Source organism: Squalius cephalus (genome assembly GCF_949319135.1).
Source record: "Squalius cephalus genome assembly, chromosome: 1".
In the NCBI taxonomy this organism is placed as follows: Eukaryota; Metazoa; Chordata; class Actinopteri; order Cypriniformes; family Leuciscidae; genus Squalius; species Squalius cephalus.
In genome coordinates, this window is record NC_137122.1 from 19,575,530 (window position 1) to 19,599,763 (window position 24,234).

Genomic DNA, 24,234 nt, shown 5'->3' on the forward strand with positions numbered 1-24,234 from the left:
CAATCTTCAGTTACAAGGTAAAGACAAATCCTTATGTGACATGATCAGTGCTGTGAAGGCTTTTAAAGCAAAATTGTCATTTCACGTTCATCAATTGAAAAACAACAGATTGCAGCACTTCCCTTCAGTGTTGAAGATGTTAGAAAGCCACGCAGATGCTACTGAAGTTTTTGATGTACACAAGTATTGTGACCTTCTGTCCAGGCTTGGGCAGGAATCTGAGGGACGGTTCAGTGATTTTGAAAAACTTGAGCCATGTGTGGCATTTGTTGCCAACCCTTTTACAGAGATGGACATTGATAACATTTCAAAGCAGATAGCTGAACTCTTCAATGTCAGTGCTTTAGAGATGGAGATGGAAGTTATTAATCTCCAAAATAATATCCATTTAAAATCTCAGCGACATTTACCACATTTCTGGAGTCTGGTAGACTCAGGAGTCTACAAGAACATTCACCAAGCTGCACTCAAAGCATCTGTTTTATTTGGATCTACATACCTTTGTGAAGCAGCATTTTCTGATATGAATGTGATCAAATGTAAATTCAGAACAAGACTGACAAATGAACATTTGAATGATTGCATAAGAGTGAACCTAAGTGCATACACACCAGCATATATACCTCTCTTGTGGAAACAATGCAGTGTCAGTCAGCTCATTAAATGTAAGAAAATGTGAATGCACATCATATGTGTCCCTTCATGAACTTTTGTTATTTATACTCTTATTTATGTAGCATACATTTTAGTTCAGAATGAAGACCAACATAAACATTTGAAATTGTTCTGCTGTTTGTTTCCCAGTTTAATTTACTTTGAACATGACTTTTATTAATGCATACCATAACATGAACCATATAGTTATGTGTAGCCAACAAAATCTGATTCTGTTCGGTAAATTTAAAGAATGAAATGAGTTTACAAAAACTCAGTTGTAGTATTTTTTGCTCAATTTAGAGTTAAGATGCACTATAATTATGTAACTGTTACAAGGTACAACTATAGGATAATTAGCAAAAGTACTGTTTGAACTTAACTGTTTTTTTTTTTTCACTCTGACATTAAAAGGTGATGTATAATAGAGCCCTGCACGGGCCTCAAATCTAGGCCCGAGCCCGGTCCTGGCCCAAGATGCTCAGGCCCTAGCCCGACCCGTGTCCGACAGCTCATCAGAATTATCAGCCCGAGTCTGACCCGAGCCCGTTTTTTTTTCACAGCGGCAGACTGCCATTAAAATATGTCCGTTTTGTTAGTTATGTTTCTTTTCTTTTCATTTCTTTATTAAGTTAATTTAGACAAATGTTTGGAGCATTAAAAAAAAAAAAAAAAGGAAAAAAAGACGACCAAGCAAGCGGAGCCAACAGCGAGTAAAACATGTTTGATCAATTTAGCCTCTCAAATCAACGCTAATACTTTACTTAGCTACAATAAAATCCATAGATATAAAACACTTCAAACATATCACACAGACAGTTAGGCTACTTAGTTTAATATTTATTTATTAAACCACAGTAAGTAATTTTTATAAAATATACATTTAAATATAAATATACAAATAAATATAAATATTTATTTGTATATTTACATTACAAATAAATATTTTTATTTATAAAAGTATTTTTATAAAATATACATTTTTTTATAAAAAATATATTTTTTTATAAAATTAGGGAGGGAGGGAGGGAGGGAGGGAGGGACACTGGTTCAGAATTAATTAATTTGTGTCACTAGAGAGCAATGCTGAATGAAGCTTCGAGTAATGAACCTTTGGCTGAAGCAATGGGCTGTGAGGTCTCAGTGGTTCAGGAAGCCTCATTTTGACATTACTAGTCAAGGGTCAAGAGTCCAACTAAAGCAAACGCTAACCACCATCATGGTGACTTTAACATACACCTATTGACTTCATTAAAACGGAAATGAAATAAAGTCAGTCTGGTTAGTAATAAGTGAAGCTGGTAATGCTGTTTTTTAATTTTCTGCTGATTCTGCTTGAATTAAGAGCAATTTCTTCATTTTAGGCCTTTTAAGCCTCATGGTGTGAATGAAACCTCAAACTGACTAGAACAAACTCTTTGAAATGTATATATGATACTGGATATCAAGGGTGAAACCAACGGTTAATAATGTAGACAGACAGCAATCTCATTCAATGCCAGTCATGTGTGCAGTGAAATATTATTTTTTTAAAGGGGGGGGGGGGGGGGGGGGGGTGAAATGCTCATTTTCACTCAATCTCCTGTTAATCTTGAGTACCTATAGAGTAGTATTGCATCCTTCATATCTCCAAAAAGTCTTTAGTTTTATTATATTTATAAAAGAAAATAGGCTGTACCGAGTCTTTCCGGAAAAAAAACGAGCGGCTGGAGGCGGGCCGTGTGGGCGGAGCTAAAGCTGTGCTAACGCGCCGTGAGCTGTGCTAACGTGAGCAGTTTACTCACCGCCTGGTTCCAACGCACAACCGTGAACCTTTATCATTGTGGCTCGATCCTTAAGCTTTAGACAATCTGCAAACCTGGAAAGCTCTAAAAGCAATCCATATCAGGATGCTTCATGAATTTCAGAACTAAAATGAAGAAAATTAAAAAAGGACAATGACAATGAAATGTTGATAAAATGAGTAAAGAGTTTTATCAATATTACAAGAAGCAAATACAAACATTAAAAAAAAAGTGAAAGCGATTTAGACAGATCTCTCTCTTTACTGACTTATAAGAGCATCTCAAGAGAAGAAGAGAAGAAAAGAGTCCAGTTTCAAAGATAGATGAACGTATATCTTGCGTTTCCATGGAAGAGTAGAAGTGAAAGAGAAACTATGTTCTAATGAAAAACAATGAATGAACTTTGGACTGATGCCCAATGAAACTGATTACCGCACTGATCACAGTTAAATGGTCTTTCTTCAGAATGAGAGTAGATGTGATTTCAGAGAGAAAGCCTGAGCCGCTTCTTCCCATTGCGAACTCTCCTGTGAATCTTCAGACTTGATTTTCATGTGAAGCGTTTTTTACACTGAGGGCAGGAGACTTTTTTTGGCTTTTGTTTTTCCTTTCTTGTTCACGTCCATCAGGCCTAAAAGAAACATTAAATCAAGAGAGATTTTAAATGAGAGACAAACTTGAAATGAAAAGTGAAGCTCAAAGTCAAGATCACTGATGAGTTCAATAGTCATTTTAATCCCATCATATCTGGTCAACAACTGCTGTGCACGATTATGATCTATTTTAATATCATGAAGATAATTTGTGTTATAAATCACTAGTTTGGTCATGGAACTCTAGATCTGTAAGCAATCACATCATTTCCAACATCTTTCTAACATAAACAGAGGAAGAATCTGGAAGCTTCTCATCTCTGTATTCTTGATAAGCACCAGAGCAACTACAAAAACATGAACTGCTGTTAGAAAACATAAAAATACTGTTTGACGTTTTATCTTTACCATAATAAGCAGTGTCAGAAAGAGAAAGTTGCACAGCACTGCTGTGTATATTGCTTTATTTCTGCTTGTTTTGACATAAGCACCACCTACTGCCAGAGAGTGATTTTGCAGTGCTCTGAACAGACAAATCACATCACAATCAGACAGATTTTATTTATATCACACATTCATGTTGGGTTGAACACGAGTTAATAGAAACCAATCAAACAACAAAATGTCCGTTGCTCATCGTGGCTGTTAAGAAACTAATGAATGAATGAGGCATTTATATAGCTTTTACTATGTACTACTCTGCCATGCAAAGGCAAAATACGGTAACGTTGCTTTTGGTCAAAAATTAGTTATTGATATTTTTGGCACATTCAAGACTCCTTTGTAATGTGGATAAGAAGATTGAGTCAATTCCGTTGTTTTTTCAGAGAAAATAATGGGTTGTCTTAATATTAAAGTGTTAGTTCACCCAAAAATGAAAATTCTGTCAGTAATTACTCACCCTCATGTTGTTCCAACCGCGTAAGACCTTCGTTCATCTTCGGAACACAAATTAAGATATTTTTGATGAAATCTGGATCACTTCTCCAGGCTGCTAGGTGACCGAAACTTAGTTATTAAATAGATCGTTAATATAGTCCAAGTGACTACAGTGGCTCAATCTTAAGTATATCAAGCGACGAGAATACTTTTTGTGCGCAAAAACAAACAAAAATAACGACTTTATTCCGTATTAATTTCCTTCTCTCTGGGCCTCGAGTTGTTTCACGTATACTACTGCGCGTTTTCTGTGTTACACGTCACCACGTAGGCTCACTATTGGCTGACGCTGGTCATGTGTGTGATGCGTGATGACGTGTAACACAGACGCGCTGCGCAAAAACACTACATGAACCAAATAGAGGCCCAGAGAGAAGGAAATGAATAGTGGAAAAAAGTCGTTATTTTTGTTTGTTTTTGCGCACAAAAAGTATTCTCGTCGCTTGATATACTTAAGATTGAGCCAGCAAGGTGGGCCAGCAAGTTTCGGTCACCTAGCAGCCTATGGAGAAGGGATCCAGCACTCAGATTTCATCAAAAATATCTTAATTTGTGTTCCGAAGATGAGCGAAGGTCTTGGAACAACATGAGGGTGAGTAATTACTGACAGAATTTTCATTTTTGGGTGAACTAACCCTTTAACTTCCAAAAACCCATGAGAAACCAAGGCAGAACTTTGGCTTTGTTTTGGAACGCTCAAATAGAATTACGGTACTCTGCCTTTGTTTAGCCGCGTGTCAATATGAAGTTACTGTGACGGTGTTCTATCACATATTGCTACCTTATCAGATTGTATGGTTTTCTGCCTTTGTTTTACTGTCAATTAAAATTGAAATTATGGTGTAGCCTGTGTTGCCTACTTTGTACAGCTTCCATTAGTCCCTGTATCTTCTGATGTCCCCAGAGCTTTGTCCTGCACAAACGCGGTCATGCCATAGAAGATGAATACAACAAAGAACTAAAGCCCCGCCTCACCCAGTTCGGGTACCTGACCTGGTTGAAACACTCATGCATCTAGCTGGCAGATTGCCAAAACTTCGCCGGCTCCTTCAGCACCGCCCTAAACACGGTCGTGCCGACGCAGGAATAATATATCACAGGGAATGTCAATAATGAAGCAACAAGTATACTTGTGCATACAACATCAGACCAGCTGTTACAACCGGGTTAAACCCATCACAGCGCCCGGAATAAATCCGCGGGAAGAGCAAAGTGCACAAGTACAATAATAGGGTAGACAGCTGAAACCACCTCATAATGAAAAGACGCAGAACACAGAAGGTTGTGCTATAAATGCATTAGTCGTCGAGGTATTCCAGAACGTGCTCACCACTGATAGTCTCAAAAAGCACTGTTTTTCGTGACCGTGAACGTGAGGAGCGCGACATATTAAAGGGATACTCCACTTTTTTTGGAAATAGGCTCATTTTACAACTCCCCCTGAGTTAAACAGTTGCGTTTTACCGTTTTCGAATCCATTCAGCCGAGTTTCTGATATTTAGAAGAATATCAGTAACCAGACAGTTTCTGGTCTCATTGACTTTCATAGTAGGAAAAAAATATATACTATGGAAGTCAATGAGACCAGAAACTGTCTGGTTACTGATATTCTTCTAAATATCAGAAACTCGGCTGAATGGATTCGAAAACGGTAAAACTCAACTGTTTAACTCTGGGGGAGTTGTAAAATGAGCCTATTTCCAAAAAAAGTGGAGTATCCCTTTAAAACACGAATCTCAGGAAGCGCTTGTGATGAGGGCTAGCTAAATGTAAAAGTATCTTTCAGATTTACCACTATAAACCAGGTCGAATGTGCATGATATTCTGTTTTATCGTGATCATTTTGAAAGTGCGCTTAGCAAGTCTTATGCCACTCGGTACCAATTGAAGATAGCCCACTGCAGAGTACTGTAATTCAAAATAAATGCCCCTTCCTTGAACTGCCATCTTACCGTGGTGGAGGAGTTTTAGTACCCGAATGACCCTAGGAGCTATGTTGTCCGGGGCTATATGCACCTGGTAGGGTCTCCCAAGGAAAACAGGTCCTAGGTGATGGGTCAGACTAAGAGCAGTACAAAAACCCTTATGATGGAAATAAGATTGAGGACCGTGACGTGGCCCGGCATGGCGCAGCCGGGACCCCCCCCTGGAGCAAGGCCCAAGGTTGGGGCTCGTATGAGAGCGCCTGGTGGCCGGGCCTCCCCCATGGGGTCCGGCCACGCTCAGCCCAAAGGAGCGACGTGGGGCCGCCCTCCCGTGGGCTCACCACTTGTAGGAGGGACCGTAAGGGACCGGTGCTTAGAGGATCGGGCGGCAGTTTAAGGCGGGGGCCTTGACGACCCAATCCCTGGACACTAGCTCTAGGGATGTGGAATGTCACCTCGCTGGCAGGGAAGGAGCCTGAGATTATGCGTGAGGTTGAGCGGTACCGACTAGAGATAGTTGGGATCACCTCCATGTACGGCTTGGGCTCTAGAACCACACTCCTGGAGAGAGGATGGACTCTTTACCACTCTGAAGTTGCCCATGGTGAGAGGTGGCGGGCTGGTGTGGGTGATCTTATAGCCCCCCAGCTCATCCACCATGTGTTGGAGTTCACCCCGGTGAATGAGAGGGTTGCTTTTCTGCGCCTTCGGGTCGGGATAGGTCTCTCACTGTCGTCTGCACCTACGGGCCAAACGGCAGTGTAGAGTACCCGGCCTTCTTGGGGTCCCTGGGATGGGTGCTGGAAAGTGCTCAAACTGGGGACTCTGTCGTTCTACTGGGGGACTTCAACATCCACGTGGGCAGCAACAGTGACACCTGGAGGGACATGATTGGGAGGAACCAATTGAACCCAAGCGGTGTTCTGTTATTGGACTTCTGTGCTAGTTACAGCTTGTCCATAACAAACACCATGTTCAAGCATAAAGGTGTCCATCAGTGCACGTGGCACCAGGTTAGGTTAAGAGAGGGGCGGAGCTGTCAACCGATCACCACCTGGTGGTGAGTTGGATCCGATGGCCGGGGAGGAAGCTGGACAGACTCGGCAGACCCAAACGTGCTATGAGGGTCTGTTGGGAACGTTTGGCAGAGTCCCCTGTCAGAGAGATTTTCAATCTGATTTTCTGGCGGAGCTTCAATCGAATCCCGAGGGAGTCTGGAGATATTGAGTCTGAGTGGACCATGTTCTCCACCTCCATTGTCGACGCGGCCACTTGGAGTTGTGGCCGTAAGGTGTAAGGTGCCTGTCGAGGTGGTAATCCCCGAACCCGGTGGTGGACACCGGAAGTAAGGGATGCCGTCAAACTGAAGAAGAAGTCCTATCGAGCCTGGCTGGCTTTTGGGACTCCTGAGGCAGCTGACAAGCGGCCGATCCCTTAGAGAAAGGGTGAGAAACTTGGTCACTTGGGAGGAGCTCAGAGTAGAACTGCTGCTCCTCCACATCGAGAGGGGTCAGCTGAAGTGGCACGGGCATCTCTTCTGGATGCCTCCTGGACGCCTTCCCGGGAAGGTGTTCAGAGCGCGTCCCACTGGGAGGAGAGCCTGTGGAGACACGCTGGAGGGACTATGTCTCCCGGCTGGCCTGGGAAAGTCTCTGTGTCCCCCCAGAAGAGCTGGAGGAAGTGTCTAGGGAGAGGGAAGTCTGGCCATCTCTGCTTATACTGCTGCCCCCGCGACCCTGCCCCGGATAAGCGGAAGAAGATGGTATGGTACAGTACAAAATAAATGCCATGATTTTTTTTAATGGTGATCACCAACCAAATATTGATAATGTGGAAGTTACTCCCTTTTGCCTTGGCATGACTTCTCACATTTTGCTGACAATACAAAGGCAGAGTACAGTAACTCTAAAATAGAGGTCAAAAGTGTTATACTGTTATACTGCCCTACAAAGGCAAAAGACCTTAACTCGCTAGAGTGTGGAAGTGAGAAAAATGACTAAAGATTTTTAGTTGTCCCGCCAAATTAATTATAGGTAGGACACTGGAAATCTGGCAATTTGATGTTTTAGTAATGACAATTATCTACAATAAAAAATCTTGAGCTCAAACTAGGGCTGGGAAAAAAATCGATTTGATTTAAAAATCGAGTTGGTAGGTCAAATCGATTCATATTTTCAAAAAATCGATTTTTTAGATTTTTTTCCTCCCCCTCTTCAGTATAGCGTACAATACATACATTTTGCATTCGTCAAATCTTCCTTCAGGGTTTCCCTAACATGCTCCCTGGCGCAGCCCTCGATGCTTCACGACATCACGACAAAAAGACTAGCATATATAATTTTTTAACGGTCCTCCACGGCGACGGCGCGCGAGGTAGAGACTGTGTGTGTTCGCGAGTGAGTGAGCGAGTGTGTGTGCGCGAGAGTGAGTGAGTGTGTATGTGCGAGTGAGTGTGAGTGTGTGTGTGTGTGTGTGTGTGTATGTGCGAGTGTGTGTGTGTGTAGGCTATATGTGCGAGTGAATGAGTGTGTGAGACGGCTCGCGATGACTGGTCGGAAAACAACGTGTAGTCTGACATGTTTCTTGTCCACGACATGACAAGAGTCAAAATCGTGTAATCTGACACAGTGACTATCGTAACAGACAAAAAAATCGTGTAATCTGAACCAGGCATAAGAGTTACCTGAGGATTTTTTGTTGATTTATTAGCTCAATCCAAATACAGTATAAATAATTTAGATGTTTAACAATCTTTGTTGCACGCACAGTGACTTTTCAGTTAGAGAAAGGGTTTGCCTTTGCAATTTTTGTTTATGTTGATGCACAAAAATTAAATACAATAAATATATATTTTTAAAATATATTTACAGTTCGCAGTTATTTAGTTTTAAATGGGGGGAAAAATCGAATCGAATCGTAAATCGAGTTTTTTATAAAAAAAAAAAAAAAAAAAAAAAAAAAAAAAAAAAATCGCAGATTTTTTTAGGGGAAAAAAAAAAAAATCGCCCAGCTCTAGCTCAAACTTGACTTTTGACCACTATTTTTAAAGTTACTGTACTAGAGATGCACCGATTACAATTTTCTAGGCCGATTCCGATTTCCGATTTTTTATTGAGTTTGACCTGCCGATACCGATTTTAGCCGATTCCGATAAAAAAAATTTCTAACCACTTTACAGCACACACAAATATTTATTTTCGATCTTTTCTTTAACCCTTTCACGCGTAAGTTTAAAATATTCTAACGGACACCCCCACCCCCCACCCCCAGAGTGAGTTTTTTCATTCGAGGCGAACGTTCCCTTTAATGTTTCCATGGCGACGCGTCATGCGATACACGGCAGCCACAATAATACTGCATGACAGATGTGTCGCTTTTATTTCGCTTTTCCTTTTTTATTCAAAATATTCACAAACTTGCTTACCATGTCATCAACTAGCCTATCTGTTATTCCGATTCTCAAATACGTGTAAGTGAGTGTGTTTGGTCGTTTAAAAACCTTTATAAATAATCTTGATCTATAACATAGATGGGCGTCGGATTTACAGCACGTGAATTCATCAGTTTCTCCCGAAATAAATGCAAGAAAGTGGCCGGTGAACTGAGAAGAATAGAGTAAACTTATAGTTAAGTTACTTCCACTATGTTTGTCTGATATGAATAACACATGTCCGCAAATTATATTTTAATAGATTGTTATTGCTGCTTCCACAGACATCAGTGTGTATTTTACAAACTCCAAATGTATTGTTTTACTCGTGCTTATGTGTATTTAAATATCTGAAACCTAAAATAAACATTATGAGGTTGAAAACACTGCTTAGTTGTGATATATGACAGCGCTGATGCGTCCGACTCTGGCTCAGCGCCAACTAATGCGCGAGAGCACAGTTTGAATCTGGCAGTTATGCGACGTCACTGAACATCCTAAATGTGGCACCGTAACATTACTCAGGGCAGGGGCACATAAATAAAAATACCATATATGAGACCGTACCGCTCAAAAGGTTAATCATGCGGCGCCCGAGTGCATTTGACCGGCATAAAATCGGCATATGTCAGACTGACCGGCCGGTCGCCGGTCATGGCCGATCACGTGAAAATCGGCCAATTCCGGTCACCAGCCGATCAATCGGTGCATCTTTATACTGTACTCTGCCTTGTGTATTGTCAGCAAAAAGTGAGAAGCCAAGGCAAAAGGCAGTAGCCTAACTTTCACATTATCAATATTTGGTTGCTTATCACCATTACATGTGATTTTGATGTGTGACAATAATGATTTTGTTCATTATAGACCATTATATATAGACCTGTAAAAGACCTGTGATAATAGCTCCAGTCTATCTTCCATTGGAACCGAGTGACTTGCTAAGCACGCGTTCAAAATTATTACGATATAAAACAGATCCTCGCGCACATTCGACCCGGGGACTGGTCTATATCGGTGAATCTGAAAGACGCATACTTTCACATTCAGATAGCCCTCATCACAGGCGCTTCCTGAGATTCATGTTCAAATGTGTTGTGCTCCTCACATTCACGAAAAACAGTGCTTTTTGTGACTATCAGTGGGGAGCGCATTCTGGACTACCTCGACAACTAATGCATTTATAGCACAACATTCTGTGTTCTGCGTCTTTTCATTATGCAGTGGTTTCAGCTGTCTACCCCATTATTGTGCTTGTGCACGTCGCTCGTCCCGCATATTTATTCTGGACACTCTGATAGGTATAACCCGCTTGTAACAGCTGGTCTGATGTTGTATGCACCAGTACACTTGTTGCTTCATTATAAACACTGCCTGTGATTATATTATTCCCGCGCCAACTCGACCGTGTTTAGGGCGGTGCTGAAGGAGCCGGCTAAGTTTTGGCACTCTGCCAGCTAGATGCATGAGTGTTTCAACCAGGTCCGGTACCCGAACTGGGTGAGGTGGGGCTTTAGTTCTTTGTTGTATTCATCTTCTACAGCATGACCGCGTTTGTGCAGGACAAAGCATCAGAAGTTACAGGGACTGATGGAAGTAGTACAAAGTAGGCTACACCGTAATTTCAATTTTAATTGACAGTAAAACAAAGGCAGAACAATGTAAAATCTGATAGGTAGCATTATTTGATAGAACACCGGCACAGTAACTTCATATTGATGCGTGGCTAAACAAAGCACGGTCACTGCCTTGCCTAACATTAGGTGCGATGTTTGTGGACCGCGTTTCGAGCTTCCACCCTGTCCATCTCTCCCCCCTGCATACCTGTGCCAGCTCCAGGTCGATCTACCACGCCGGAGACGCCGGAGAAGGCGGGGCAAACGCAGAGGCATCGCTGTACGACTCAGATCGGCCCTCTTGCCGTTTCGCGATCCGCAGCTCGCCTTGCTTCGACGGGGATCGGAGTTTGCGCACAATTTTACTGCTGGCCAGTCTTCCCTGGATGGCCCTCTTCGATTATTTGATATTTTAAATGACTTTTTTTGCCTCTCAAACCCTGGATTTCTTGTGTGTTACTGAGACTTGGACAAAGCCCGGCGAGTTATCTCCGTTTTTGGAACTGGTGCCTCGCGGCTGTCACTTCTAAAACTCCCCGCGTTTGTCTGGCCGCGGTGGAGGTCTTGCTACTGTTTTTAAAAACACTCTTCACTGTCGATCTCTACCTACCGGCTCCTACCACAGTTTTGAGGTGCAATTGTTACAATTAGTCTTAGTTAACCTCATTGCCATAGCTCTAATTTATTGTCCTCCTCAGCAAAATCAGGCCTTTCTCAGTGAGCTTGCTGCACTAATGTGTGATCTCGTTATCAAACATGACAAAATATTACTGCTGGGTGATTTCAACATTCATGTTTGCTGTGCTTCCAAACCATATTCAGCTGAATTTCTAAATATGATTGAGTCTTTTGACTTTACTCAGTGGGTTTCTGGTCCAACACATATCCATGGCCACACCCTTGATTTGATTTTAACCCATGGTTTCTCGATTTCGAATATAGAAATCAACAGCGCATTTTTCTCTGACCACATGCCTGTACTTTTTACTGTTCCTCTCACTGGACGCACACTTAAAAATCCATCACTTGCACGTTTAACTCGTTGTCTTACCCAACGCTCTAGTGAAGATTTTTCCACAGCCTATCTCTACGTAACTGCCTGGAATCTGTCTCTACCCTGCATAACCTGGATGCTGATGCACATCTTAATCTTTTTAATTCCACCTGCGCAGATATCATGAATTCTATTGCGCCTTTGAGGTACAAAAATCATAAGCCTGCACCAGTGCCCTGGCACACTGACACTACACGTACCCTTAGATGGGTATGTAGACAGGCGGAGCGCCAATGGAAAAAGGACCATCTGCAGGTTTCGTATGAAATCATGAAAAATGCCTATAATAATAATAATAATAATAATTCGTTACATTTATATAGCGCTTTTTCAGAGACCACAAAGCGCTTTACATAGATGGGGGAATCTCCTCGAACACCACCAATGTGCAGCATCCACTTGGATGATGCGACTGCAGCCATATTGCGCCAGAACGCCCACCACACACCAGCTTACTGGTGGAGAGGAGACAGTGATGAAGTCAATCAGTATATGGGGATGATTAGGAGGCCATGATGGACAGGGGCCAAGGGGCAAATTTGGCCAGGATGCCGGGGTTACACCCCTACTCTTTTTCGAAGGACATCCTGGGATTTTTAATGACCACAGAGAGTCAGAACCTCGGTTTAACGTCTCATCCGAAGGACGGTGCTCTTTTGGCAGTATAGTGTCCCCGTCACTACACTGGGGCATTAGGACCCACACAGACCACAAGGTGAGCACCCCCTGCTGGCCTCACTAACACCTCTTCCAGCAGCAACCTGTTTTTTCTCAGGAGGTCTCCCATCCAGGTACTAACCAGGCTCCACCCTGCTTAGCTTCAGTGGGCAACCAGTCTTGGGCTACAGGGTGATATGGCTGCTGGCTATAAGGTGTTTCAGAAAGCTGCAAAGTCTGCAAAATGCAAACATTTTTCTGAACTTATTTCTAATAATTGCCGTAAACCTCAAGTTCTCTTTGCTACTATTAACTCTGTTTTAAATCCCTCAGTGCATCCCATCTTAGAGCCCTCTACTGCTCTCTGTGACAATTTTGCAAAGTTATTTGTTGATAAGATCACAATTTTAAGATCTCAATTGTCTAATGATGTTCCATTATGTTCTTCCATCTGGTCTGAGTTTGAGCCGATTGATCTGGACACATGTAATGAAATTGTTGGTCACTTAAAACCCACTATTTGTCCACAGGATATTATTCCACCTTCTTTCCTTAGGTAAATTATGGACACAGTTGGACCTGGCCTGTTATTACTTTTAATTAACAAATGCCTGTCAACTGGTTCCTTCCCTAACAGTCTGAAAGTTGCTGTGGTGACGCCATATCTTAAAAAAACTAATCTCGATCCTTCCACTCTTTCTAACTATCGTCCTATTTCTAATCTACCTTTTATTTCGAAGATCCTTGAGAGAGTTGTACTGATTCAACTACAATCATACTTATCCGCAAATTCTCTCCATGAAACATTTCAATCTGGTTTTAAAACTCTACACAGTACTGAATCTGCTCTTTTAAGAGTGTCAAGTGATATTTTCACTGAAACTGACTCTGGGAAATCAATGGCCTTAGTCTTATTTAGATTTGAGTTCTGCATTTGACTTAGTTGATCATGAGGTCCTGTTGCGACGTCTGGAGACATCCGTGGGCTTTCGAGGCGTTGTCTTGCAGTGGTTCCGCTCTTATCTGACCAACAGATGTTTTAGTGTCCATATTGGTCATCAATCCTCCACTAGTGTACCTCTGAACTGCAGAGTCCCACAGGGATCAATCCTCGGCCCCATATTGTTTATTCTGTATCTGTTACCTCTGGCTTCCATCTTTAATAAATATGAAGTATCCTTCCATTTGTATGCCGACGATACTCAGATTTATTTTCCTTTAAAACATAATGATAAAAATGGTCTACAACCCTTGTTTGCCTGTTAAAGTGATCTTAAACTTTGGCTTTCAAGTAACTTTCTAAACCTAAACGAAAATAAAACTGAAATAATTATCTTCGGGCCCAAGGAAAACTGTGTGTTTGATGTTGACCGTGGTTCTCTCGCACCGTATGAACCCCACTGCGCAAGAAATCTGGGCTTTCTGTTTGACCACAACTTAAAATTTGTTGTGAGCGGGATTTGAGTGAACGCCTTCTTACCGGTGAGCATGTTGGGGGAGAGGTACGATTTTCGAACAAACATCGAATATTATTTTTGCTTATAATGCCAATCCTTAATATTTGGTGTTTTAAATGCCTGTTTGAGGTCTCTGTGAACGTTTTAAAGCAGTATTTTAGTGCCGCTTTCAGAGCGGTCACGTCCGTAACGGAGAACTGTCACGTCCGTAACATTGTTTTTTCCTCATAAATGCGAAAACGAAAAATAACATAAAATAAATATTTTATGTTCTGTGGAGAGCCAACCCTTCTTCATTCGGTGGGTACTATTACTTTTGGTTTGCGCAGTGTAATTCACAGAATTACTAAAAAATATTTTGGCAACAAAAAGTTTGAGATTTTTTTTGTCACGTCCATAACGCATGTGTATTTCCCTCATATTAAATATAAAACGCATGCGTAGACTGATATTGTAAGCAGCCAAGTCAATTACTTTAAGCAGCTGATGGCTGCTGGAAGGTGCTTGTTAATGGACGCGCTCGCTTGGGTGTTATTCACTGCAATGTCCACACCAAGTTAATATGCTTACATTGTAGATTTATTTTACCGTGACTGGTCCTCATTTCTAGTAAGCAAGAGTCCAACAAACAGTCAATAAATCCACAGTTCCAAGTCCTTCACCAATACAGATTTCCTCAGCATGGCATACAGTGTAGCATAGCTTAGCGTTCAAAAAACTGTGTGCACCTTCCCTCCAGCAACACATGTCACCTGAAGGAAGGTTCCTACCTATATGCAGCAACCAATTACCCAAAAGAGAGACCCCTACTGGACACACACTTACATAAGGTTTAAATAAAGACCAAATGGCTCTTACATACCGGCCCCTAATTGGGATGAATCAACATACCAATTCCCAACACATAACAAAGAGCCACACATAAATACAAATAGTGATACTTATAACAAAACCCCTTAGCCCATAGACTCGTGTAAAAAACAAAGCTTCGCTACAGGCCTGTCTATAACACTGGTCTTAGTTTGTAAACGGACAGAGCGAACCAACCCCTTTGAGTCAGGGAATGTTTCCAAAACTCTTCCGAGTGGCCAGGAGCCTCGAGGCGCCGTTGGATCCATAATGGTCACAATGTCTCCAGACTTGAGGCTATTCTTAGTTTTATTCCATTTCTGCCTCTCCTGCAGCAAAGGTAAGTATTCTCTCACCCATCTCTTCCAAAAGAAATCGGAAATGTATTGGACCTGTCTCCACCTTCTTTTTATGTACAAATCATGTGCATCAAACAATCCAGGAGATAATGTCGGTTTTCCTTTCAGCAACAGAATATGATTAGGGGTCAGAGCTTCAAGATCCATTGGATCATCAGACAATTTGGTGATTGGACGATCGTTTAAGATGGCCTCAACTTCACACAGGACCGTATGGAAACCATCATCATCAAGCATCTGCTGTTGGAGAACTGCAGTGAGGATTTTCCTCAACATGCGGATGACTCGCTCCCAAACCCCACCATAATGGGACCCAGCAGGAGGATTGAAACTCCACTTAATGCCCTTCTGGCATAAAACTCCTTGAATGTTAGCCTGATTCAATGATGATAGTGCCTCCCTAAGTTCTCTCTTTGCCCCTATGAAATTTGTACCATTATCTGATAGAAGATGCTCCACTTGTCCTCTTCTACTGATAAATCGGCGCAGAGCATTAATACAGGCATCTGTGTCAAGAGAAGTAGCCAATTCAAGGTGAACTGCTCTGCTGGCCAAGCAGGTGAAGATAACACCATAACGCTTCGCTGTGCCTCTTCCCTTCTTCACCACTATTGGTCCAAAATAGTCAACACCTGTGTTGGTAAATGGTGGATGGTCTGGCAGAATCCTCTCCTTGGGTAGGTCAGCCATCTTCTGCCCCATCATCCGGCCATTATATCTTTTACAGAAACAACATTCTGCTATGATCTTTCTAACAGCTGAGGTGGCACCTGTGATCCAATACCTCCTCCTTAATGTAGACAACATGTGGTTACGCCCACTATGCCCAAGCTGTTGATGTAAATCCTTCAGTATGAGGGTAGACACATGCTGATCTTTAGTGAGGAGTAGTGGATATTTTGTGTCTTCTGGCAAAGAGCCTCGTGTCAGCCGCCCTCCGACTCTCAAAAGCCCATCATCCAACCATGGGTCCAGCTTATAGATGGTACTCTTTTTGCTCACTATATCCTTTCCAGAAGACAAAGCAGCGATCTCCTCAGGGAATCTTTGCTGTTGGCAGTAGCAAATTATGGCCAGCTCAGCTTCCATACGATCTTCTGCTGACAAAGGTTGTCCTCCTGTTGCACCTTTAACTATTCGACTCTCTTGCACCAAGGCACTTTGCTTGTTGGCATCAGCAATATCTGCCTCCATCCTCTTGCGAATTCTTCTCAACAATAATATCCTCTTCAACCTAAGCAACCAGGCAACTGCTACTCGAAGTTTCCTCCAATCTGAAAAGTAAGCCATCAGCCAATCTGTACCCTTCAGTGAACCCTGAGTATTTACCACATTTACAACAGCTTCTTTCTTGACCTCGAGGTCGTCAACCCATACTGCAGTGTGTACAAGGTTTTTGGGCCACTCCTCTTCTGGTTTGTACAGAAACTTGGGACCTTCTATCCATCGGTTTTTCTTAATAAAATCTCCAGCCCTCCTTCCTCTGGATGCATCATCAGCTGGATTCTCTTTTGAGCCAACATATCGCCACTGTGATGTCTTTGTGCTTTCTCTGATAATAGAGACTCTGTTCGCAACAAAAGTATGAAAACGCTTGTCCTCATTCATGACATACTTGAGCACAGATGTGCTGTCTGTCCAAAAGACAGATTCTTGCAACTGGAGCCTCAACTCTTTCTTTAACATCAGGTCAACACGAACAGCAAGCACAGCAGCAGTTAACTCCAAACGGGGAACAGTGATGACCTTTAAAGGTGTTACTCTGGCTTTGCCCATGAGGAAGGCAACATGAATGTCACCGTTGCTATTCTGGATTCTAAGGTAAGTGACCGTGCCATACCCCTGTTCACTTGCGTCAGAAAAATTATGAAGCTGAGCATTTATGCAAGACCCACAGCTTATGGGCTTAACGCATCTCTCAACTTTGAATTCAGACAGTGCATTCAGCTCCTTCAACCACCTTGTCCAGTCACGCAAAATGTCGTAGGGCACAGTCTCATCCCATCCGAAATTCCTCCGACATAACTCCTGTAGCATGATCTTAGCAGGCAGCACAACTGGTGCCAAAAATCCAAGTGGATCATATACTGAACTGGAAACTGATAACATCCCACGTCTTGTGCAGGACTTCTCCTGGACCTCCATTTTGAACTTAAATGAGTCAGTCTCAGCACACCACAGCAATCCAAGTGCTCTCTCAACCGGCAGGCTGTCCCTGTCCAGATCCAGCTCCTTCCACTCTTTGGCTCGGTGCTCCTCGGGAATGGTTTGCAGGACAGTGCGCTTGTTGCTACTCCATTTTGTCAGAGTGAAACCTCCTCGCTGACAAAGAATGGAAAGATCATTAACTAAACAAACTGCTTCATCTTCAGAAGCCACACTCTTAAGGCAATCATCTACATAGAAGTTTTCTTTGAGAGTTTGAACAACCTCTTCTCGGAACTCAGATTGATGATCATCGGCTGTTTTTCTCAAAGCAAAGGCAGCACAACTCGGAGAAGAGACAGCCCCAAAGAGATGGACATTCATGCGAAACACTGCCACTTCTTTTGTAAAATCTCCGTTCTGCCACCACAAAAAACGGATAAAGTCCCGGTCCTCTTCTGCCACCCAAACCTGATGAAACATTGATTGTATGTCACCCATGACCGCTACAGACTCCTGCCTAAACCTCAAGAGGACTCCAATCAATGTGCTTGTGAAATTGGGACCTTGTAAAAGGACTTGATTCAAAGATGTTCCATTGAATGCAGCACCACAATCAAAAACCACCCGCAAGTTCCTCTTCTTGGGATGACGTACACCATGGTGAGGAATGTACCACACCTTTCCGCTCTCACGTTTAAGCTGATGAGTGGGCACTTGCTCTGCATATCCATTTTTGATCATTTCATTTACAAATGATACATACTCCTGATGAAACTGATCATCTCTCTGGAATCTCCTCTTCAATCCAAGTATCCGCTGTTTTGCCACAGAGAAATTGTTAGGAAGATACACATTTTCTTTTTTAAAGGGTAACTTCAAGGTATAATGGTTGTCCTGAAGCTTGGCAGAACTCTCTGCAATCTCCAAAAATCTAATATCCTCTCTTGACAATCCTTGCTCTTCTGCAGCTCTTTCATTGAAGTCATGGTTGTATTGTTTAAACAACATCTCTTCCAATCTACACACAGAAATCCTGTTAACCACTGCAGAACAGTCTTCAGCCTCAAAGCTACCTGCATGCAAAGGACCATTGATGACCCAACCTAATGCCGTTCTCATAGCATAAGGGCCATTCCCATGGCTGTTTATGACTTCCCAAGGCTCTAACATCTTAGGAGCGTTGTTTCCAATCAACAAATCAACGTTAGCCATTATGCGGGGAACTTTAACCTTTGCCAGGTAAGGCCACTTAGACAAATCTCCTTTAGACACAATGTTGTCAGAACTTACAGGCATTTGTTTCTGTGTGAGCGTTTGTGGGAGCTGATAGAAGATGTTACCATCAATACCAGACACTTCCAAACCTGATACAACTCTTTCCTGTCCCATAGTTTGTAACAGAAATTGAGTTCCTCTACCAGAAAGATTAAGCCGCTGCATAAGACTTTCAGTACAAAAAGTCGCAGAACTGCCAGGATCCAGGAATGCATACGTCTGGATTATCTGATCTCCTTTACTGGCCTTGACTTGAACTGGTAAGATAGAAAGCAGACAGCGATCTTTTCCGGCCCCTGTATGACCACATGTTTCGGCAGATCCTACGAACTTGCATGCATCCGCCTCCTCTGAATTGGCCGTATATCTGTCAACATGAAGCACAGTGGGATGGTGCCGACTACATATCCTACAAGTCAACCGTTTGTCACAATTACGACTCATGTGCCCAGCATTTAAGCAACCAAAACAAAGCTCTTTCTCCTTTAGAAAGTCCATCTTTTCCCTTTGCTTCTTCCTTTTGAATTGTTGACAGTACTCCAGGACATGATGCTTAGCACACCACACACATAATGGAATCACTTTAGATTTGTTTGGTGGCAATTCTGTCCTCATATTCTTAGAGGTTTCACCAGATTCCACTGGTGCAATGTTAGTGGCAAAGATGTTTCCCTTAACTCTGCCTTCTGGACATAGCCTTGGTCGATTAACAGGTCTTGTGATAGTTGGCAGATCCCTAATGTCACCAAACAAAGGATCCATTAGGATGCCCACCTGTCTTTCAATAAAATTCACAAGATCTTTGAACAAAGCTCTACATTGAGTATTTTCCAGAATATTATGTGCGACAGTTCTCCACCGCTCTCTGATCTTGAAAGGCAATTTACACATAATAGCTCTCATATTGCTTGGCATATCTAACTCCTGAAGGTATTGCAATTCCTCATTGACGTTGCAACAACCACGCAGAAAAAGGGCATACGATTGCAAAGCATTGACATTCTCGCCTTTTATTGCGGGCCAAGACAAGGCTCTTTCCAGATAAGCAGTGGCAATCTTGTACTTATTGCCAAAATGTTCTTGCAACAACTGTTTTGCCTTAGCATATCCAAGGTCCGGAGTCATGTGCAGGCAACTACGTACCAACTCTTGTGGCTGCCCCCTGGTGAACTGTTCCAAGTAATATAAACAATCACTACCGCTTGTCTTCTCCTCCACTCCCTTTTCAAATGCTCTGATAAACGAAACATACTGAAAAGGATCTCCATCAAATAAAGGTATATCTCTGGCTGGTAAAGAGGAACAACGTTGCTGTTGGACAAGAGCTGATGTTATTTCATTTTGCCTTTGCATTATAGTGCCAATGTCACCATACTGACTCTGCATTTGTGGCCGAAGAATTATTTCAGATGTTTGTTGTCCATGTTGAACTGATGTGGGTCGAGGAATCATTTCAGATGCTTGTTGTCCATATTGAACTGATGTGGGTCGAGGAATCATTTCAGATGCTTGTTGTCCATATTGAACTGATGTGGGTCGAGGAATCATTTCAGATACAAAAGGTCTATGAGGTTGAACTGATGTGTCTCCTAATGCATGCTGGGAATTCCACCTTTCTGAGTCCATACATTCATGCCAAGGCTGCTGACGAATTTCCTGATATGGCACAGAAGACATCAAAGAGGGATCCACTGCTGGTACTTTATTTGCAGTTTTGCTACAGCCAACAAGTTCAAACTCCTCTGCCATTGGATTTAAGATGGTTGCAGATGCTTTCCCTTCTTCCTTTTCCAATTGAGACTTCACAACATGAGAGGCATTAGAAACACTGCGACTTTCAGCGGCCTTTAGAACTGCAAGTTTAGCATTGGATTCTAATAGCATTGCTTTTAGTTCCAGTTGCTCCTTTTTCCTCTTAATCATCTGCTCTTGTTCCTCCAAGTCCTGTCTTTCCTTTAAAGCTGACATACGAGCAAGCAGTGCAGCCTTATTTGCCTCAGCTATAATTCTGGCAGAAGAAACACTACTGCTTGTACTCATTTTACTTGGATGTCTACTACCAACATTTGAAATACTATCATCTGGATTGACCCCATCAACATTGTCATTCATGACCTCAGTTGTAGTAATTTCAACATTTTCATTACATGATACCCACATTTTGATTTCAGAAATAAAATCATTATTTACAATCATTTTTGCCTTAAACCATGTGTCATGTTTTTCCTTCTCACTTTCAGGTAACATACCCATCAAAGAACCATGAATACCTTTTACTTCATCACACAAATCCAAAAGATCAACAAAAGCACTTTGCACCTCTTTTACATTTCTTTGTTGCATCAGACCTTGTATCTTTTTCCTTAAATTAGTAGCTTTAGTTAATACAGATTTTCTATCACTCTGCAACCTTTCAACCTTTTCTACAAACGCTTTAGGAGTTAATTTCACAACACGTTTTTGTTTGTCCATTTGAACATCAACATCAGTAAAAACGCCATTGTTCAACTGAAGCGCTTCCATAGGCCTGTGCTCAGTTTCAGCAGGCTCCATAATCTACCGTTTTCAAAGCACAATCGAAGCAACAGTGAATCTAGTTCGCAAAGTTAGTTATACTCTTTGACCACCAATGCATTGGATTTATGTCCCCATGTTGTGTGCACAGAAAGTTAAATGGCCATTCAACAATAAGTAGCGCTACTAAACATACCTCTTCACGTTGGGCGCCATATGAACAAAAGCTCGCTCCTTTGCTGAAGTTTGTAGAGCAGCTCCAGTATCTTTCCATGCGCTGGTAGATGGTCCCTGACCCAAAAGCAAAGACGCACACATATAATCCACAGATATGCGATGTCCTCCTGTCGTGGCCGCAGCTGATCTCAGATGTAAACGAAATCGATACAAAGTTCCTCCAATATTCCACTCAATCTCGTTCAACAGATGATGAGACTCCAATGCAAAAATAGGTAAACTCAGTTCCTTTTGAGTAAAAATAGTTTTTTGACTAAATGTAAGCAGCCAAGTCAATTACTTTAAGCAGCTGATGGCTGCTGGAAGGTGCTTGTTAATGGACGCGCTCGCTTGGGTGTTATTCACTGCAATGTCCACACCAAGTTAATATGCTTACATTGTAGATTTATTTTACCGTGACTGGTCCTCATTTCTAGTAAGCAAGAGTCCAACAAACAGTCAATAAATCCACAGTTCCAAGTCCTTCACCAATACAGATTTCCTCAGCATGGCATACAGTGTAGCATAGCTTAGCGTTCAAAAAACTGTGTGCACCTTCCCTCCAGCAACACATGTCACCTGAAGGAAGGTTCCTACCTATATGCAGCAACCAATTACCCAAAAGAGAGACCCCTACTGGACACACACTTACATAAGGTTTAAATAAAGACCAAATGGCTCTTACAGATATGTTTCTAATGTCTGGACTCCTTTATTAAGGGAGTATGGATAAACAGACGTTTACAATATATTGGTATTAAATGCATTTTCTGAGAATTTATATTTCAAGTTTTGACTGCAAATGTCACGTCCATAACGCTGGAATTGCCCTTACCGTGATCTCAGACTGTGGTGATGTGGTTTCTCCACTGTATGGATCTTCATGTGTACCTTCAGGTGACTTTTAATAGAGAAACTCTTTCCACATTGATCACACGTGAGTGGCTTCTCTCCGCTGTGGATCTTCTCATGTGATTTCAGATGTTGTGACTGACTGAATCTCTTGTCACAGTGTGAACACTTGTGAGGTTTTTCTCCGCTGTGGATCCTCTCATGTGTTTTCAGATGTGATGACTGACTGAATCTCTTGTCACAGTGTGAACACTTGTAAGGTTTTTCTCCGCTGTGGATCCTCTCATGTAATTGCAGATGTGATGATCGACTGAATCTCTTGTCACAGTGTGAACACTTGTAAGGTTTTTCTCCAGTGTGGATCCTCTGGTGCAGTTTTAAACATTTCGCTGTCATAAAAGTCTTCTCACACTCAAAGCACATGTACTCTCTCACACCAGTATGTATTTTTTGATGTGTATATAAAGATTGCTGGTGTGAAAAACTCTTTCCACACACAGAACATGAATGTGGCTTCTCCTTCGTATGAACTGTCAGGTGTGACTTCAGGTGTGATGCCCGGGGAAATGCTTTGCCACAATGATCACATGTGAATGGCTTCTCTCCAGTGTGAACTCTCATGTGACTTTTAAGGTGTGTTGATCGGCTGAATATCTTCCCACATTGATGGCATGTGAACGGCTTCTCTCCAGTGTGGATTCTCATGTGAATCCCAAGACTTTGTTTGATTGTGAAACTCTTCCCACATTGATCACATGTAAATGGCTTTTCTCCTGTGTGAACTCTCATGTGAATCTCCCGATTGTGTTTGTATCTGAAACTCTTTCCACACTGATCACACGTGTGCGGCTTCTCTCCAGTGTGGATCCTCTCATGTGTTTTCAGATTTGATGACTGACTGAATCTCTTGTCACAGTGTGAACACTTGTAAGGGTTTTCTCCAGTGTGGATCCTCTCATGTGTTTTCAGATGAGATGACTGACTGAATCTCTTTTCACAGTGTGAACACTTGTAAGGTTTTTCTCTGCTGTGGATCTTCTCATGTGTTTTCAGATGAGATGACTGACTGAATCTGTTATCACAGTGTGAACACTTGTAAGGTTTTTCTCCAGAGTGAATTCTCTCGTGCAGTTTTAAACAATTTGCTGTCATAAAAGTCTTCTCACACTCAAAGCACATGTACTCTCTCACACCAGTGTGTATTTTCTGATGTGCATGTAAAGATGTCAGCAGTGAAAAACTCTTTCCACACACAGAACATGAATGTGGTTTCTCCTTCGCATGAACTGTCAAGTGTCTCTTCAGGGCTGTTGCCCTACGAAATGTTTTTCCACACTGAACACAAGTGAACGGCTTCTCTCCAGTGTGAACTCTCATGTGACGCTCAAGTCTTTGTTTGGCTGTGAATCTCTTCCCACACTGATTACATGAGAACGGCTTCTCTCCAGTGTGGATTCTCAAGTGAATCTCAAGACTATGTTTGGTTGTGAAACTCTTTCCACACTGAGTGCAGGTGGAAGATTTATTGGCTCTTCTTTTCTTTAAAAATGTCTTTTTAGTCTTGGAGCGACTCAAAGGTTTGTCTCCAGGTTTGACATGATGTTCCTCCTTCACTTCACTCATTTTTTCACTCTCCTCCTCCACTTCACTCATTTTTTCACTCTCCTCCTCCACTTCACTCAGTTCTTCACTCTCCTCGCTTTCTTCCATCAGATCTGAAATGAAAAAAAAAAAAAATCACTACATGTGTCACATTTAGTGTTTGTGTTCATGTTATGTTTGCCTGTGACACCCAGTTTGCCCACGAGTTTCTGTGATTTAATCCCTAGCTGTGTCCCAATGTGAAGGCTGCATCCTCCGAAGGCCGTATTTGAAGGCCGATTGATGAAGACTAAAGCGACGCCAAATGCACCCT

General features: G+C 42.2%; 2 protein-coding genes across 6 annotated transcripts in view; both read right to left on the reverse strand.

Annotated features, from left to right (window-relative positions):
- Positions 1–24,234, reverse strand: part of LOC307164317 (uncharacterized protein) — a 211,222-nt gene that overhangs the window by 148,090 nt on the left and 38,898 nt on the right. The gene's annotated exons all lie outside the window — the stretch shown is intronic.
- The window catches only part of LOC307164338 (uncharacterized protein), a 112,658-nt gene that overhangs the window by 78,350 nt on the left and 10,074 nt on the right, over positions 1–24,234 (reverse strand). Inside the window, exons 2-3 of one of the 3 annotated variants that reach the window (XM_079881073.1) lie at positions 22,303–24,004; positions 2,608–3,069 (exon numbers count right to left, since the gene is read on the reverse strand). In XM_079881073.1, coding sequence (XP_079737199.1) covers positions 2,976–3,069; positions 22,303–23,972 — 1,764 coding nt within the window. In that variant the 5' untranslated portion in view covers positions 23,973–24,004 and the 3' untranslated portion in view covers positions 2,608–2,975. Of the gene's footprint in view, positions 1–2,607; positions 3,070–22,302; positions 24,035–24,234 lie in introns of those variants that run through there. The other 2 variants (XM_079881071.1, XM_079881072.1) reach the window with 2 other exon arrangements.